The sequence below is a fragment of the Furipterus horrens genome, unplaced genomic scaffold (genome assembly GCF_987537825.1).
Source record: "Furipterus horrens unplaced genomic scaffold, mFurHor1.1.pri manual_scaffold_6, whole genome shotgun sequence".
Classification (NCBI taxonomy): domain Eukaryota; kingdom Metazoa; phylum Chordata; class Mammalia; order Chiroptera; family Furipteridae; genus Furipterus; species Furipterus horrens.
Genome location: NW_028327176.1, coordinates 27,600,608 through 27,620,355, shown reverse-complemented (window position 1 = coordinate 27,620,355; position 19,748 = coordinate 27,600,608). Strand labels below are relative to the sequence as shown.

The following is a 19,748-nucleotide window of genomic DNA, read 5'->3' as shown; positions in this document are numbered from 1 at the left end:
TCTTTGTTAGCTATCCCATCTTTTTACTCTGAAAGTGAGTTATCTCAAGGTCTTTTGGGGAGGAGATTAGTTAAAAAATAAATAAAGAGGATATAAATAGGTAGATGAATGAATAGATAAATGGAATCTAGGGATTCAAGGACCTGGGATAGGACTGGATTCCCCCCTCCCCACCACCCCCCTGCCTCATCCCCTCCGCTCTTTTTTCTTAGCTTGTTGTTCCTTTCATTCAACCTTATCTAGTCTGCCAGACCTTGAAAAGATGAGAAATGGATGGTTGGGAGTAGGGTAGAGGAGGACTTTTCCAAGAAAAAGATGCATTAATTAAAAGTTGCAAAGACTTATAATTAAGAATCAAGTCCCTTATAGGCATATGATTACCTCAAAAATAAATTTTATGCAAAATTTTGATCTTATTAAAAATTCTAAAGTTTTAGCAGTAACAGAAGAGTGATAGAAAAATCTTTTAAGACATAGCAAACAAAAAATTCCTCTAAATAGCATAATAAAAATACATACATACCTTATCTTCTTGACTGCGAAAATAATACAACGTTTTTCCTACAAGTGTACACCAGACTCTCTTGGAGTAGCCATGCTTTACCTGAAATCATATTTCAGAGAATTACGAATGTAGCTAGTTCAGAACTCTAACACCTTAAAGTACAGCATATATACTCTATTTGAAGCCGTATGGGTATCCAGTTTGCTCAAGGTATAAGTGGTGTTCCAACTAGACTGTCCAAATACGGTTTAAGACTTACCTGTGACTGTAAGGCATGGCACGGTTTGCTTTGGTGCTCACCATTCAACATTTACTATATGTCAAGTATTATGCCTGGGATTGAGGATTCAAAGATGGATAAAACAAGACGCCAGTTTCACAAGTAAAGATATTTCATAGTTTCCACACTTTATAGATTTCCAATAACCCTAACACTCTCTAGTTTAATAGCCTATGTTAGAAATGAGAGAAAATTAAAACCTCAAGAATTACAGTGATTTGCAAATGTAAAAAATACATTCATTTCAAAACATTTGATGTCTTTTCCAGAAAAATTCATCCTAAAAAATAAAATAATATTAAAAGTTAGTTACTTCCTGTATGTCAGGAACTATGTTAAATGACTGGGACAAAATTTGAATCTAGCTCTTGATTTTTGAATAGTCAGGGACTGGTCTAGGTACTGGGGATGAACAAGACACAGTCTCCTTCCTCAAGGAGTACATAGCCTTGTATGGAGATAGACAATTAAACCTTCATCAAGAACACAGAGCTCACATGTATGTGCGTGGTTTTTGTGGAAGACGTTTTACCAAAGATTTTACTGAATATTGCAGGTTTTTCATCATTTGGTGTCTTAATGAAGATCCTTACTGTGGGTTCCTCCCTGCCCCAGTCCTGCCCAGGCACAGGCATTTAAGATCTTGGCCCGTCAGTCATGGCTATACCCTCAACCCTAGAAAAACACCAAGAACCCCATTCCTGCAACTGGGTACATTACAGAGCGGGGGTCCCCAAGGAAATGGGCGGGGCTTTGACCATAGAATGGTGACAAAAAGCTTACGGGGCCTACATAAAATTCTACAAGTGGCCACAATTAGTCACCCTGCCCACTGTATCACAGGATGCAGTCAGGGATTTAAAAATAAGGTGGCAGGCATTCTGGGGAGAGAGAGAACCACGCGGTTTGCAAGGAGCACCATGCAGCTTTGAAAGGAAGGGAGAACTCCATGCAGTTTACAAGGAGGCTGGGAAGTCCACGTGGTTCGGCATTAAGAGCTGGAGAGCATGCGACACAGGCAAAACCTCCCCAATCAGGCTCGAATGACTGGGAGCTGCTGGTAAAACTGAACTGTGTCTGGGAAGTAGGGAAACGGTATCTCTGACTTTTTTATTCTAAAACTAGCCTGATTTGGCAGCGGGAGGCAGAACTATGTTTGTGGACGTTTTTAAGAAAATAAGACTTAACGGCAGAAATCTGCCATTAACCTAAACCTGTATAACCTTTAAATAAACAATTCCCTTTTTTTTTCACCAGACTCTGGTATTAAGTTACGCTTTTGGCGGCAGGCAATCGAGCCCCGCATAACTGAATAAGCCCATGGGTTCTGTTTCAGTCAAGGCAGCCCGTGGGTTCTGTTACAGGTAGGTTTACAGTAGGCGCTGTTGCCCCGAGCTAGAACATGGTGCGCCTGGTTGAGCCTGCCTTATGGCCCCACTACCCCGCCAGCCCTGCCAAGTTCTGCCTTGAGACCAGCCCTCTCCTGCAGGAGTTAGAGTGGGCTTCAGGCTGGAGAGACCCACCACCTGGAAACCAAGACACTGGCCAGTAACACTGAAGCGCAACATTCTGCTATCATGCTTGCCTATGGTTGCAAGCATGAAGGAGAAAAATAAAGCAGGAAAAGAGGACAAGTTCTTGGGGAGGGGGAGATTGTTTTACAATTTAAAATAAGGTGCTCAGGAAGGCCTCACCGACATTGAGTCAAGCCCTGAAGGAGGCAAGGAGCTCTTAAGCCCTCTAGAGAAGAATACTGGCCAAAGGAAGCAGCACTTTCCAAGGCCCTAAACAGTGCGTGCCCACCAGTGTGCCTGAGACTGAGCAAGTGAAGACAGAGGTCATTGGGAATGGGGTAGGACGTGAGGGTGGCATGGGGACACATTTTTTGCAGGACACTTGCATGACTTACATTTAAATGGACAGTTCGGATAGTAATACACTGAGCAGAATATATTATTATTGACACAATAGATTTTTCTTTATAAGTATATTTTATTGATTATGTTGTTATGGTTGTCCCAATTTTTCCCCCTTTGCTCCCATCTGCCCAGTACCCACCTTCCCCCAGCAATTCCACCCCGCTTAGTTCATGTCCATGGGTCATGCATATAAGTTCTTTGGCTTCACCCTTTCCTATATTATTCTGAACTTCCCCGTCTATTTTGTACCAACCAATTATGCTTCTTAATCCCTGCACCATTTCCTCATTTCTCCCCCTTCCCTCTCCCAGCTGATAACCCTCCAGATGATCCCCACACCAATGATTCTGTTCTTATTCTGGTTTGCTTAGTTGGATTTTGTTCTTAAATTTTAGATTCAGTTGTTGATAGCTGTGAGTTTGTTATCATTTTAGTGTTCATAGTTTTGATCTTCTTTTTCTTAAATAAGTCCCTTTAACATTTCATATAATTATGGGTTGGTGATGAATTCTTTTAGCTTTACCTTGTCTGGGAAGCACTTCATCTGTCCTTCCATTCTAAATGATAGCTTTGATGGATAGAGTAGTCTTGGTAGTAGGTCCTTGCTTTTCATCACATTGAGTACTCTTGCCAGTCCCTTCTTGCCTGCAAAGTTTCTTTTGAGAAATCAGCTGATAGTCTTTGAGGCACCCCTTTGTAGGTAACTCTCTGCTTTTCTCTTGCTGCTTTTAAGATTCTCTCTTTATCTTGAACCTTTGGCATTTTAATTATGACATGTCTTGGTGTGGTCCTTTTTGGGTCTAGCTTGTTCGGGACTATCTGTGCTTCCTGGATTTATATGTCTATTTCCTTCACCAAATTTGGGAAGTTTTTCTCCATTATTTTTTCACATAATCTTTCAATTTCTTGCTCTTCCTCTTCTCCTTCTGGCACCCCTCTGATTCAGATGTTGGCACATTTAAAGTTGTCCCAGGGGTTCCTAAGCCTCTCATTTTTTTCAATTCTTGTTTCCTCATTCTGTACTGGTTAACTATTTTTTTCTTCCTTATGTTCCAAATCATTGATTTGAACCCCGGTTTCCTTCCCTTCACCATTGGTTCTGTGTGGATTTTCCTTGGTTTCATTTAGCATAGCCTTCACTTCTTCCCTTATGCATTTGCCATACTCAAGCATATCTGTGAAGCCTGTGAGCATCTCTATCACCAATGTTTTGAATTCAGCATCTGTTAGGTTGGCTATCTCCTTGTCTGTTAGGTTGGCTATCTCCTCATCACTTAGTTCTCCCACTGGAACCTTGATCCGTTCCTCCTTTTGGGCCATACTTCTCTGTCTCCTCATCTTGACAGGCTCCTGTGTTTGTTTACCTCTGTGTCTTAGGTAGAGCTGTCACATCTGTTACTTTGTAAGGAGCAGAGCCTTAGGTATTCGTCAGTACCGGGCGACCATTTCACCACGTTGTGGTGCTGTATGTGGGGGAGGGGTGAGAGAGGGAACAATGCCGCTTGCCCAGCACTCGCCCCTTTTCCAGGCACCTCTCCCACTTCCGCATGGGTCTGGCGCCCCTCTAGCTGCTGCCCTGGCCGTCGTTCCCAGAGTGGGTGCATCTGCGGATGTTCTAGGACCGTGGGGGCCCTTTAAACAAGCGGATTCTGCTGAGAGACTGGCAGTTTCTGCCTCCGCTCCAACCCCCACTGGTTTGCACAGTCAGAAGCAATGAGGCTTGACTTTCTCTGGCTCTGGGACCGTGAGCTGTGCAATCTGGTCAGGAGTTGGGAATGCTCCCCAGGTGTCCCTCCCCACTTTTTAAAACATGTGACTGCACTTTCCGCTGGCCTGTTGCTGCCGCTGCCACTGCTTACACCACCACCACACCATGTCCTCTCCACTCAGGTTTCGCCTCTTCTACCTGTCCAGATGAGTATTTTTTCTTTATATCTTTGATTGCTGGACTTCTATGCAGCTCGATTTTCTGGAACTTCTGGTTGTCTCTAGTTTTGAGGTAGTTGTATTCCTTCTTAGTTGTGGAGGGAGATGTAGCATGTCTGTCTAGTCCTCCATCTTGGCCGGAAGTCTGACATAATAGACTTTTATAGTAGGCAAGTCACTATAGTAGAAAAGGCCTGGGTTTCGAGGTAGACTGGACCAAGGATCAAATTCCAGTTCTACCGCATAGCAGATGGATGTCCTCGGGCAACAGACAACCCCTGGCCTCTGTGGGTAGCAGGGGATTACTGTACACCCCATTGAGCTGTTGCGATGACCAAAGGAGAAAATGCAAACAAAGAGTAATAGTAGTTACTCAATAAATGCTTCCTTCCTCACTATGCATAAGGAGAAGTAAAACACATGCTTCACTTAAACCCACAAACACAGCTAGCCTTTGGGCTTTCAAAGTTATGGTTTAAGCAAACAACTCTACCATCTCACAGTTTGACTGATTTAGAATGCTGCTTGAGGAAAAACAAAAAATGTTTCATTTGGCAAGACATTTCAGTCTAATTAAATTTAGAAACATATGTTTACAGACAAATATCCTGGAAGTTTTAAATAGTTGGTGTTATGCAGGGATTCTTTTTTTTTTTTCTTCTTTTAAACAAACTCATCAAAACTGGAGAATAATGCATCAGGCTATAGAGAGTATCCTTTTGAAATGATTTACCTTTAAAATAGAAAAATGCATACTTTTGAAGAACTACAAATTAATGAAGACCTTTGCCAATTCATTGTAAAAGCTGTGTTTAAAAACACCATCTATCTTTATATGTAGAGCTAATAATATTAGGCTTTCTTTAAACTCCGACTCATTCTGAAAATCTCATAAGCAAGCAAATCACACTAAAAGAATCCTCATGAAAATTTAAAGGCAATCTCAAACCTCAAGGTTTTGGGGAACTAAATAATTGAAAGAATCATTTTTGACCTTGCACCCATAACAAAGAGATTTTATATCAGCACCGTATGAAACTCTGAAGATAGTGTAGCACATCCCAATGAACCTTTGTCATCACACAAAACATAAGCTCCTGTGTCCTTTCATTTCCTATATTCTCATACCTGTATCCTTGTACACTACAAATCCTGACACCAGCCTTGCTGACATCAGTGTCTAGGTAAAACTGTTGCAATAGTAATAAATATTTTTGAAGAGTTTATATGTGCCAGCCACTGTTCTAAAGAACTTTACCTGCTTAACCTGTGAGGTTGGCACTATTATTATCCTCACCTTACAAATAAGGAGGCTGAGGGACAGGGCTTGCAGGTAACTTATTCAAGGTCACACAGTGGCAAGTGTCAGAGTCGGGACCTTTGCCCGTGCTCCTGCCCTAGTCTCTTTGCTACATTGTCTCTCTACATCCTTAACCCACAGTTCCTTGCTGTCTTTATTTGCTGTCCCTTCATTTTTACCATCCATCCCCCGGCCACACCTAGTGTGTTCCACTTCTGATATTTGCATTCCACCCTCTGATCTCAACCTTCTGTCCTTACTCACACCACTGCAGCTCCTTGACTTCATTCAAAACTTTGAGTCCACTAATCCTCCCATTTTATTCCAGTTTACCAGTTCCCTTCTGGCCCCCCTTCCTTCTCTGTTAGCCTTGGATCCTGTGTTTGATTCTAACACAGCTCTTGCTCCAAGACCTTTGATTACGTTGTATTCCTATGCTTCTGATAAATCCACCCATCAAAATTTCCATTTGCTTTTCAATAACCCACTGGAGAGTGTGGAAAGACAAAGAATATTGCGGTTATGAGGGGTTATATGAAATAACATTAGCCATAGTTAATAATTGTTGAAACTGGGTGATGAATATGTGAGGATTTGATCTATTCTTCCTTCTATTTTCATATATGTTTGAAAATGCTCATGATAAAACACTGATATTTAAATCATCTTGACAGGCATGTATAAGCAAGTAAAATGTTAATTGTAGAATCTAGGTGGTGGGAATATGGGTACTCACTGTAAAAATCTAACTTTTATGCATATTTGAAAATTTACATAATGAAATATTAGGAAAAAAATCACTATCCTCACAACACTACAACGTTTATTCTCTGCTCCTATTTCTGGCTATCTGAAAACATAAAAAGTAACCAATATGAATTCAAATCACTATAGTCAGGTGGGCTCTCAGTAACACGCACCAATCCTTCTATCTCTGCCTGAGTTTGATGCCTTACTTCCCTCATTAATTATTCTGATTTCTCCTTTCCACCGCTCCACACACACACACTCAGTAAATAGCTTTGTTTTATGGAGTAATCTTCATCAGGAAAACTGAGGTCATCAGACATCTTACTCCATGCCCCACAAACCGAGCTATTCATCCTTCCTCACCTTGCCTGTCCAGCCTTCCCACTGTGCCTTCCCACAGCTTAGTAGCTTTCAGCCCATTGAGGGGTGTGTGCTAACTGCCCAATACATTTTTTTTAAATATATGAATTATTATATAAAAAACTTTCTTCCTAAGCAGTAAAAGTTGCAAGAGTGAATATCTAGAATCAAATTAGTCAAGCTCTTAATATCTACCTACATATTTCTGTACTTAATAAGAACACGACAACTTGGAGAAAAACCTGCTCCCCTCTAAGGTACTCAAAGTTGTTTCAAGTATCTTAAACTGCAGCCTGAATGTGAGCTCAGAACAAGTCACTAAGAATAACCGAGGGACATTTTTCTCTTATAAGGCTCTGAGGGTTTAAGTATGGGGTGCGGGGGTGGTGGTGGTGGAAAAGGCTGCATAAATGGTAGGAAGAAAACCTAACAGGCATCCTGTCTGTAAACCCTTATGGCTTAGTCATCTGATAATCACATGAACTGACACTCATTTAAAATACAATTGTGAAATGAGAAGCAGAAAACAGCAAGGATGTAATATGAGCAGAAATCAATAAGCCATGCTGATAAAGTAAAAACAGAAGCAAGTAAACAAACAAATTTTGGTAGAAGTAACAAACTCTTGGCCATGGAATAATATTAAACTCTTAGAGCTTGATATACATCATCCTTGAAAAAGGAGGACAACTAGTCATTATGAGTTACAATAAGAATGTGATTTAAAGTAGCACTATATTCACTGGAAAATATATATTTGCACATTACTGGGGAGTTCTCTAACCCATCAGTAACTGAAAAAAATTTTCTTCTAATACCATAATATTTGGGGGAAAAAAAAACCCACAAAAACAGGTAACATTCATTTCTTTGTTGAATGTATTAAATTTTTTCCATTACTTTTGGAATAGCTGGTCAGTCTTTGTAAACATTATTGAACAGCATCCACTTACATCTCCATATTAATATTAAGTATAGATTACATGGTGGCATAGCTCATCAATATCTGAGTTTTTCACCTCTTACGTAAACAAGGTTATTTTTGTGTGTACTATTTTGTGTGTAAATATTTTATTGTATTTCTCTATAAGTGAGAGTAAATATCTGTCAAAAACAACTGGAATTTTAAAATTTAAAAATAATATTTCTTAGCATAAATCAATGCTTACTCAATTAAAAGCTAGAAAACAGAACTAAGCAAAACTAAAATAAAATTCATAGAGATAGTAAATATAAGTTGGTAAATGTCCCGCACAGCATTGGTGCAATAGCAGTGCACATAGCTGCCTTGCATTTAGACTTTTTCCTGTGAATAATGTTGAACAGAAGTTGTGCTTTAAAGAGTTCTATAAATTCTGAGTGAATATAATACTGCTCTCTACTTCTGTTATCACCAATACATCATAACATTTCTGTAACATTAAATATTCTTAACAATTAAAATCACTGCATAGTAAAGCATTATCTGATTATATAAATATTTATTTAAGCTATCTCCTACTCTACATCTAAATTGATCCGAATTTTTCTTTATTATAAACTATGCCATGCAAGTAATCTTTCTGGGGTAATGGAAATGTTCTATATTTTGACAGAGTGACAGTAAATATCTGTCAAAAACATCACACTCTACACTTGAGACCTACATTTTAGAGTCGGAAGATGGCAGCTAAGTAGAGGGGAGCTGAGTGTACTTGCTCCAGCCCTCAACTCAGATTCTCAGCTGATCTTTCGACAAATAACCTGAACAATCAATGGAATCTTAGCTGATACAAAGTTTTCAGCCAAGGAGAGCAAAAGCTTCTTTGCAACAGGTGGTAAGCAGATTTGATAAGTTAAAGCAGAAATACGCCATGCATGATGCCTGTAGATGGGGACAGATTGATCAGCTTTGTGGCTCCCACCTCTCTGAGCACAGGGTGCCCCAGTCCCGAGAGGGAGTCCACAGACCTGGCCAGGAGTGACTTGAGAAGATGCACAAGGTTGGGGAGATCCAGGCTAAACATACACAGCGAACAGCAGGTCATCCATAGCTGCAGTGCCAAACGCCAACTGGAAGCGTGGCGGGGGGGGGGGGGGAGGGTTCTCTCTGCACATGTGTCGGGCAGAGGCAGACTATGGCCAGCTGTGCCTGAGACACTTCTGGCTTTTTGGAGAGGTGGTGTATGTTTGGAAAGCTGGACAGTGACTGTGCTGCAGTGGGTGTGCCACAGTAAGGCTTTCTAAAAGGGGAGCTGAAACATGCTGGGCAGGGACTTTGTGTGCAGCTGCCTTGACAACAAATGGACAAGAATGAAAGTGAGGTTTGCTCCCACTGGATACCGCTGCGCAGGGAGTTCAGAAAATCCACAACAAAGGGATTTCTGGACGCAGCCCAGTGAGGCTAGCAAGCAGGGGGCTACGCACAACAGAGAGTTCGGGACTGTGTCTACTATGATGGCAGTGGGCTGGGAATTAGGGAAGAGTTGAGGGCCTGAAATTATTTACAGCCAAGCAGAATCCCATTCCCCAGTAAAAGTCAAGGGAAGAACTACCCAGCTCCCACCTCCTGCAGGATTGGCAGAACAGGCAGGACAGGCTCAAGAACCCCCTATAGGATAAAAGCAGGAAGAGAACCTCTGAAATGGCCCATTTTGAACTTTCATCGGGGAGACAAAATACCTGGGGCCCTAATTCACTGAGGCCAGCAAGCAGGGAGACTGGAAATTGGTGTGGCAAGAGGTAATCAGGGCCCCACCCAGCCTCGGCTCTCCCAGAGCTGCCATCAGCACTAAGCAGAAGAGAGCTGACCCTCTTACACAGATTGGCCTCTCTCTTGAAACAGACAGCTAGTCCATCAGAAACTACACATTATTGGAAATAAGCTGGGACAGGCCAAGACAGGTGGCACAGGGGCAGAGGAACATAGTCACAATTTCCTCAAGAGATTGAACAGTGCCTCCCAGAGGAGACCCAGGGGTCCCACCCTCCTGATTGCCATAGAAGCCCCGTTAGAGGCAGGTGAAGGGGGTACATGCAGTGCTGCTAGAAGTTGGATGACCCACCCCTGGACCTTGAGCTGATAAAACAGCCAGAGGCGGATGGAGAAGGAGAAGACAGAAGGCAAAAACCAAACCCTGCTGAGTCAAATTCCACCTCATTCTTCTTCAGAACTTGTGTTATTGTTTTTTCTTTTGCCCAGCCCTTTAACATTTCTTCATTTTCTTCAGCTGCATTCCAACTAAGTCACTATGTTTTGTCTTTTATTTTTCATTCTTTTTATTTAATTTTTATATAGTTTTTATTTTATTTTTATTTCAAATCTCACATAGTACCCTTTCCTTGTCTTACTCCATTTGCCTCCTTCCTGCCCTTTCTTATTTTTGTTGTAAATTTTATTTTCCCCCTCTCCATGCCTTGTTCCCATTCCTTACTCTCACTATTTCTCTTCCCTCTATCCTCTCAAGATCATTCTTCCTTTTTTATTCAGCTCATAGTCTTTTTCCCTTTCTTATAATATTCTTATTTTCTTTTCACCTTTATTAATTGTGGCTTGTTTCGTGTGGATTTGGGGGTTATTGCTGTTTTTCTTCAGTTGTATTCCTATTTGTTCACTTTTTTAAAAATTTAAAATCTCAGATTACTCTCTCCCTGTATTACTCCATTTTGCTTTCCTCCTGCCCTTCTGTATTTGAGTTTGGAATTTTATTGTTTCCCTTTATTAGCCTGGATTCTATTTCTTACTCTTATAATTTCTCCTTCTATCCTCTCAAAATCATTTTTCTCTCCTTTAGTCACCTCATATTCCTTTTTCCTATCTTATAATATTCTTGATCTCTTTCCACCTTTATTAATCTTTGCTCATCTGTCATTGTTGTTGACCCTGTTGTGGTTTTTCTTCAATTTTGTTCCTATTGGTTCACTATAATTTCTATTTCATTTCAAACATTATATTATACTTTTCTGTTTTCTTACTCTGTTTTGCCATCACCCTTCCCTTATTCGCTTATGTTTTAAATTTTATTTTCTCCCTTTCTTCATCTTGTTTCTATCCCCTATACTTATTATTTCTCCTCCCCCTTCTTTCTCAAAATCATTTTTCTCTCCTTTAGTCACCTCATATTCCTTTTTCCTATCTTATAATATTCTTAATCTCTTTCCACCTTTATTAATCTTGCTGATTTGCTGTGGGTAGTTTTCCTGGCATGGGTTTGGTTTTCTGGGTAGTACAGTATTCCTTCACTTATCACGGGTATTATGTTATAGTCCCCCCACCCCACCCCTGTGATAGGTGAAAATCCATGAAGTAGGAACCTTACATTTATTTTAGTACTTATATATATTTTAAGGCTTTATAAACCCTTCCCACACTCTTATAAACTGTTCCCAGTCCCTTATTAACCTTTTCCACACTTTTATAAACATTACTTATGTTCTTAAACATATTCTACACTCTTAAACCTACATAACTTTAACAACAACGTATACAATACCGCAAAATCCCACGATATAGCAAATAATCCACGATAAACAATTAAATATAATATTTTTTAAAATCCCACGATATAGTGAGGCCACAATAAGTGAACTGCGATATAGAGAGAGACTACTGTACTGCTTGGTTAACCAGCACCTGTACAAGAGCATACAAGACGTGGTGGGGGTTATGATTCCCAGTCAGCCAGCTAAAGAGAGAACCCACCAATGATCCATCAATAATCAAAGCCCAAGTACAACAAGAGAGCCCACATAAACTGAATAAAGGGGATCCCTAGAGCACCCAGATCAGGAGATCAAGGAGTCTGCACCACTGAGTCCCACAGAACTCCTACCACAGAAAGAAACCCCATGAAGACAGGCAGTCAAAGCAGAGCAATCTGAGATGCAGAAATAAACAAAAAGAGTCACCTAAAGTGGACAAAGAAATAACCCCCATTCAGAAGGAAAGGAGGAATCTCCAGAAAAAGAGCTAAATGAAACTGAGGCAAGCAATCTATCAGACATAGAATTCAAAATAATGGTTATAAGAATGCTCAAGGAACTCAGTGAGAACCACAAAGAACTTTATGGGAGCTACAAGAAACTCCGTGGGAACTACAGCAGCATGAAAAAGGACATAGAAACTATGAATAAAAGCCAGGAAGAAATGAAGAATTCAACATCTGAAACGAAGAATACAGAAGCAGACTAGATGAAGCAGAGGACCGAATCAGTGAGCTGGAAGACAAGGTAGACAAAAAATACCCAGTCAGAGAAAAAAAATGAAAAGAGGCTCAAAAAGAACATGGATAGTTTAAGGGCGCTTCAGGACAACATGAAACATAACAACATTCTCATCACAGGAATATCAGAAGAAGAAAAGAAGCAAAGGATAGAAAACTTGTTTGAAAAAATAATGACAGAAAATTTCCCTGACTTGAGGAGATAAAAAGTCACACAAGTTCAGGAAGCACAGAGAGTTCCATTCAAGATAAACCTGAAGACGCCAACTCCAAGATACATCATAATTAAAATAGCAAAATTTAAAGACAAAGAGAGAATCTTAATGACAGCAAGGGAGAAATAGCTAATAACATAAAAAAGAGCTCCAATAAGGCTATCAGCTGATTTAGAAAAATCTCAAATAAACAACCTAACCCTACGTCTATAAGAACTAGAGGAACAACAACAAACAAAGTGCAGAGTGAGTAAAAGGAAGGAAATAATCAAGATCAGAGCAGAATTTAATGACATAGAGACTAAGAGAACAATTCAAAGGATCAATTAATCCAGGAGCTGGTTCTTTGAAAAGAAAAACAAATTGATAAACCTTTAACCAGACTCATCAAGAAAAGAAGTATATCCTCTAGGGCAAAGGAAATAAAGGGAAGAATTCAAAAATGGGACTATCTCAAATTTAAAAGCTTCTGCGTGGTTAAGGAAGCCATCATTAAAATGAAAAGGAATCAACTATATGGGAGAACATATTTGCCAATGCTTCATAAGACAATGGTTTGATCTCTAAAATATATAAATAACTCATATAGCTCAACATCAGGAAGACAAACAATCCAATTAAAAAATGGGCAAAAGACCTGAACAGACACTTCTCCAAGGAGAAGATGGCCCATAGACATATGAAAGAATGCTCAACATCACTAGTCACCAGAGAGATGCAAATTAAAACCACAATGAGATATCACCTCAGACTGGTTAAAATGGCCATCATTAATAAATCTACAAAAAGTGCTGGCAAGAATGTGGAGAAAAGGGAAACCTAGTGCACTGTTGGTGGGAATGCAGACTGGTGCCGCCACTGTGGAAAGCAGTATGGAATTTCCTCAGAAAACTAAAAATGGAACTGCCTTTTGATCCAGTGATTCTACTATTGGGAATATACCCTAAGAATCCCGAGTCACCAATTCAGAAGAACGTATGCACCCCAATGTTCATAGCAGCATTATTTACAATAGCCAAGTGCAGGAAACAGCCTAAGTGCCCATCAGTAGATGAGTAGATCAAAAAACTGTGGTACATTTACATAACGGAGTACTATGCAGCAGAAAGAACTCCTACATTTCACAATAGCATGAATGGAACTGGAGACTATTATGCTGAGTGAAATAAGCCAGGCAGTGAAAGACAAATACTATATGCTCTCACCTATAAGAAGAATCTAATCAACAAAATAAACTAGGGAACAAAATAGAATCAGAAGCATGGAAACATGGAACAGATTGACAGTGACCAGAGGGGAGGGAGGAGGGGAATAATGGTGGAAAGAAGGGGAAAGATCTACTTAAAGAACATCTATGAATGACCCATCAACATGGACAACAGTAAGAATTGACTGTGGTAGTGAGGTGCAAGATAGGCAGAGGAGGGCAAAGGGGGGAAAATTGGGACTATAATAGAATAATAATAAAAAATCCTTTAAAGAATCTACATTTTAGTGTATGCCAATTATATCTTTTTTTTAATAGAAAAAATAAACCATGCTGTGACAAATATCCTTATAACTTAAATTATTTGCAAATTAAGATCATTTCCTGAGTGTATATTAATGGAGATTATTGAATCAAAGGCTATGTATATATGATTTAAAAACATTTAATATTCATTCATTCATTTGTTCTTTCAAAAATATTTATTGAGTCAACAGTTTGGCCAAGACATTGCCAAATTGCCTTTTAGAGTAATTCTCTCACTTGCAGATTTCTTAATTTGTGTCAATACTACATTTCATGTTAAAAAAATGTCTCTTTTGACTAGATTTTTAAAAACATCTATTATTTCTAGTTGTGCTTTTTAAAGAACATTATTAGTGAAAATAAAATATCTTTCCATATGTTTATGGATCTTGTGTATTTTTTTAAATCTTTACCAGTTCTACCTTCCCTTCATGTCCTTTGTTCCTTCCCTGCATTGGTATCCTTTACTTACTGACTAGAAAAGCTTGTTTTTCAGCCATTTCAAATACCTTTTCAAAGCTTTTCATTTGTTTTTCAAAAATTCGGCCTAGAGAATCTTTGAAAGTAAGAACATTTAAGTTTTTATGTATAGTAGTCAAATTTGTCATTTTTCTTTATGATTTTGGTCTTTGGTATCACTTCAAACACACTTCCTACCCCAAGATAATATAAATATTCAGTATATATTCTCTGATGCCCACTTTCTGTGTTCAGTGGGGCTAATTCCGTTGCCTGGCACACTGCCATGCCCTTGAAGTCCCTACCTTGGTGAGCAGGCCTTTCACCGTCGGTTTGCCCTCAGGCTGCAGGAAAAGCGGGTTGGCAGCTTGTACTCGAAGAACATTCTGCAACACTTTAATCCATTCCTCCAATATATTGGGAGAATCTGCAGTCAGATAGTATGTGTGTTTTTCAGTGGTCAACTAGAATGGGATGAGAAAGAGATAGGAAAGGGACCTCTGAAGATTTAGGATTATTAGCATTTCCTTGTCCATTCTTTAAACATGCTACTGCACATGGATACAAACATGCTAAAACTTGAATACTAGGTGCTAAATAAATGAATTCATAAATAACCAGCATATTATAACCACTTTGTGGGAATTACAATTCACTTTTGGTTGAAAAAAAAATTTTTTTCACTTCAGTTTAGTTTAAACTTTTGGGTCATGATTTATCTTGTTTACTCAAAATATTTTCCTTTTTCCATTAAATGTGCTACAGGCTCCTGTTGTTGAAGTGAGGAGCAGAATGATTGAAAACTCTGCTAAAATAACACATTTTTAACAAATCCAGGAGTTATTTGTTATAGAAATGAAGAAATCAATTATAAATAAAATAAAATCTTGCATATAAGAGAAATTCTTGGAACTAACATGTGATCAGACATTATGAACTTTCAATTTTTCAGTTTCAAATTAAGTATATTTCAAATTTTCCAGATACTTAAGAAGCTTACAAATGATTTGTATCTTCCATGCTCTAAGACAAAGCTTTCCCTGCTTCTCCTTTCTACATTTTGGGTAGTTCTCAGGTATTATCCACTGGAAACATCGATAATGTACCTTTATGATAAATGTCAAAGTCCACCCTCCCAAGGAGCAAGATAAGAAAATAACGATTATTAACAGCATTTCAGAAAGAAAGTGTCTGGATTTAAACCACATATACCAAACTATCTCAACAGCCTATGTTTTAAATTGAACAGGTTTCTGTCAAGACTGGCCTATCTGTGAGGGAAGGTCAGAAGCTACCTCTGTGGTGGGACTTGGTGGGTACTACACAGCTCCTTTGCTCACCAGTACCTTCCCATTTATGTGTTAACAGCATCTGCAGTTCATAGAGGAACCACCGCTGGTCTCTGGTTCTCTATTAGAACACAAACACTCCTAAATTTAATATACATTAAATGACTATCATCTTCTTGGGAATTCATTTATCAGATAACCCTCCCCTAAAATAGCTAGCTAGTAGAGAGCTGAGAATAGCCTGGAGATTAAGTACAGGGAAAGAACAGTACAAGCGATAAAGGGCAAATGAAGTGTAGTGTGGAGCTAACAGAAACTTAACTTATATTCTAATTTTAACTAAGAACTCCTGGGGCTTCCCAAATTTGTCATCAACCTTAACCCAAAGTGAATTTTTTAAAAAAGAGTGAATTACCCAATGTCCTCTCTATTAGTTTGAATGACTGAGAATTGAGTTTTGCATGATACAAAAAAGAAAAAAAAAAGTTTTTTTAAAAAGTACCTGAACTGTTTGTTTGTTATCTCCTCTTAAAATACTGCAGGATGCACTAAGTTCGATATGGCCCTGGGGTTTTCTAATTACATCACTCTGTATGAAAGGAAGAAAACCAAACATGAAGTGATTACCTGTCACAGTAACAGTAAGAAAGGATTTCTATAATTAATAACATCACAGGGAAGAAAATCAATCAGGAGTTTTGAATTCTAATTTGAGGAAATCAGTTCCAAATAGCAAGCACCTTCCACTTACCGGAGATTTGTAGTAAAGTAATTCACCACCTTTAAGAACAAACCATCTTCGCTTCCAAGTCTTGACTTTACCACTCATTTTTAATAAATAGCCAGATTTTTCCAGTGGCTCCTAATTAAAAAAAGGTTTTGAAAAATATTTAAGCTTCCTTTGGAAGCTCCAATTAACAGATTCATTAATTAAAAAGAGAAAAACCTGATGCAGTGTTTACATTTTTTCCATTATCACTGGAGGATGAGCAAGTTTTCAGGAGCTTCTGCTCCGGCTGTGAGTACTCTGTGTCTGTGGGGTAAGCATCTGGGGGAATAGCATAGTCACTTTCAGAAGCCACAGAAGAGAGAGACACACCTACATGAATAAAGAAATAAAACAAGTTAGCATTTCATAACTGGGTGGTCCAAATGCCGGCTGTGAGTTCTCCCAAGGATACAGCTATTCCTAAATCACAAACCTTGCTATGCTAGATTTATTCGCATGGTTTTGGCCATGAAGAACTTTTTGAGCTGAAAACAGAACTAAAGGATAAGAACTAATATGCAAATCTTTAAGGAAGTCAAGGGACATAAATAATATTTGGAGTAATTACAATTAAAGCTATTTTACATATATAAAATATATGCAATAGTCTACAAATATATTTTTCATTAAGGATTAAAATATGTGTATTTACATTTTGATATATAGGCAAACAAATATTTAATCTTAATTTATTGAAATTTGAATAATCTCACTTTAAACTACTTATCTTTCTTTTAAAGTAATTACTTTAAAATAATTCACATTCATTTAAAAACATAGTTTTAGTAGTATTTTTATATAAGTCCAATACTACTAGTTTATAGATTTAAAAAATCTTTTCAAAAGAGAAGCAATATGATTTAAAGATATAAACAGACTATTTCATATACCAACAGTTATAAAATAAAATTCAAGGGAACATTTTCATAATAACTCACTTGCCTTTTTAGAAAAAGACATGCAAGTTGCAAGTTACATTTGGAGGGTCACTAAAATGGGTATTTTGAGTATATTGAATAAAATCAAGGACTTAGGTCATTATTAATTACAGTATCTAGCACTTCTTAAAGTATTAACATTTAAGGGACATTAGGACAACGTCACTCAACCATCACTATTATTTATTTAAATAAGACAAGTCACGGTTGTGATAACAGTAGTATCTTTATTTCACATGGAATAACAGAAATTTAGATCTATAAACAGCCTTAGAGATCATCTTAGTTAATTCCTTCATTTTCTAATGAGACTAAGGTCCACAGATGAGAGGATTTGTCCGAGTGAAATAAGCAGGCAGGGGCAATGTTGGAGAGCAAATATGAGGCCCCCAGCTCCAGGACCACTCTGTAGGCACCATCCTAGGTGCTAGGGACAGAACAGACAACAAAAGAGGACATTTTCTGTCCTCGTGGAACATGGGGCTCCAGTTGGTGGAGACAGATAACAAACAGGCAGTAAGTCCTGTGGAAAATAATACTTAGAGCAGACTACAGGGAATTTTTTAAAAATCCAGTAGTTGGAGAAGGGCAAAGGCTGCACTTGAATGGTATGGTCAGTGCAGATCTTGCTGGGAAGGCAGTGTTTGCACAAGCACTGAAAGTCGTGTGGGAGTTAGCCAGAGAGACATCTGGGTGAAGAATACCAAGCAAAGGAAACAACCGGGGCAAAGGTCTTGAAATAAAAGCACTCCTGGAATATTCTAGGAATAGCAGCGTGGCCAGAGGTGAATGAAGGAAGAGAAAAAAGAAGATGAGGAAGGACATAAAAGAATCATGCAACACCGTACAGCCACCATGAGTCCTTGCAGTGACAAGAGCACAAATGTGATGATGTAACCTGATTCTAGCTGTTGGGAATCAAGGTCAGAGCCAAGAGAGCAATGGAAGCCCCAAATAGTAAACCTATGAAAGCTGAGAAACTCTTATTAAAACTGAGCGGTTTGGGAGGACCTAGGCCTTCTATAGAACACAGTTTGAAAACAAACATGTCATGGTCAATGAACTGCCTCTGTAAATATGGACACCATTTAAGATGATGAGATCTCTCTATAACCTCTACTTATGCCAAAAATTTCTTCAAAATCCACTAAAATTCATAAACATATCCAAAGTAAATTTTTTGCTGATTTCCATTTTAATATCACATTAACCATCACATTTTTAAATGTATTTGTTGCCATTTGGCAGTGTAGCAAATTTAGCTGAAATAAGTTTATTCCATAAATTATCCAAATGCCACACACTAACTATAAAAGAAACCTCATATTGGCCTCAGATCTCACTTTATTCCCACAATAAAATGATCTCTCTTTTACACAAAAGATATGGTTAAACAAAAATATCTAAGTGGCTTATATGGAAGGAAACATGAAGACAGTTGAGAATATGTGTCTTAGTCCTAGGCTAATTTTCTTTTCACTGTTGTTTAAAACAAATACTTTGACTTAAAAAGGAATCCTATTATGGAGACAAAAGTCCCATTAAATATTCCGAATTATTTGGAGTTGTCTTGTATGCCTGAGACTTTCTCTCACCTCGTTTCATGGCTCTGGGGCTGCCTGGCCCACTCCGACTGCGCGTGTCTGACTCTGAAGTCCGGGAGCTCGACCTGGAGCTATCTTCTTCCTCTGACCCAGAAGAGTCATCCAGGAACGGGCTGCTGCTGATTTGGGTCGCCTTCTAAGGAAAGTCAGAACAACCTCTACATGTGCATCTCTAAAGTTACCTCTCTCTTTAGATAGAGAATATTTTACCAGAAGAAGTCAAGGGGTTAAATATTTTTTAAGGAATACAAGAATATATTTTGACATTATCAGAGTCAGGTTGTTAAGTCCCACATTTTAATGAGCAAGGCACTTGTCAATTATAAAAGATTCCTGAAAACATAAGGCTATGAATACCTGATGATACTTATTTTAATTAGGTTCTTCAAGCAAGGGAGGGGAACTCTGGCAATGATAGAAAGATCTTTCTAAATTAGGAGTTTTCATTACATCATTAATAATATTTTCCCTTTAAACAATTAGCTAAGCCATGGAGGGAGTGGAGTATCACATGGGACATAACAAAAATGGACGCAGACCTCTAATACTGATAAGAATAAATATCTTCTCTAGATCATTCAATTTTTTATCTTTTTATGCAATATTAAAGTGAACTTCTAAACCTCCCTATAATGGGAGAGTCTGTGTAAAATGACAAGAATGGAATCTGGAGCTTGAATAAATAGTTTTCTTGATCCATCATGAAGAGAATCACACGTT

The 19,748-nt window shown here is 38.5% G+C and overlaps 1 protein-coding gene across 3 annotated transcripts in view; it reads right to left on the bottom strand.

Moving 5' to 3' along the window:
- PLEKHH2 (pleckstrin homology, MyTH4 and FERM domain containing H2) overlaps positions 1 to 19,748 on the bottom strand; it is a 97,572-nt gene that overhangs the window by 34,136 nt on the left and 43,688 nt on the right. For all 3 annotated transcript variants that reach the window (XM_090281218.1, XM_090281219.1, XM_090281220.1), the window contains 6 exons: positions 19,020 to 19,164; positions 16,680 to 16,816; positions 16,469 to 16,579; positions 16,220 to 16,306; positions 14,734 to 14,892; positions 524 to 604 (listed from right to left, as the gene is read on the bottom strand). In XM_090281218.1, coding sequence (XP_090137344.1) covers positions 524 to 604; positions 14,734 to 14,892; positions 16,220 to 16,306; positions 16,469 to 16,579; positions 16,680 to 16,816; positions 19,020 to 19,164 — 720 coding nt within the window. The remainder of the gene's footprint in view (positions 1 to 523; positions 605 to 14,733; positions 14,893 to 16,219; positions 16,307 to 16,468; positions 16,580 to 16,679; positions 16,817 to 19,019; positions 19,165 to 19,748) is intronic.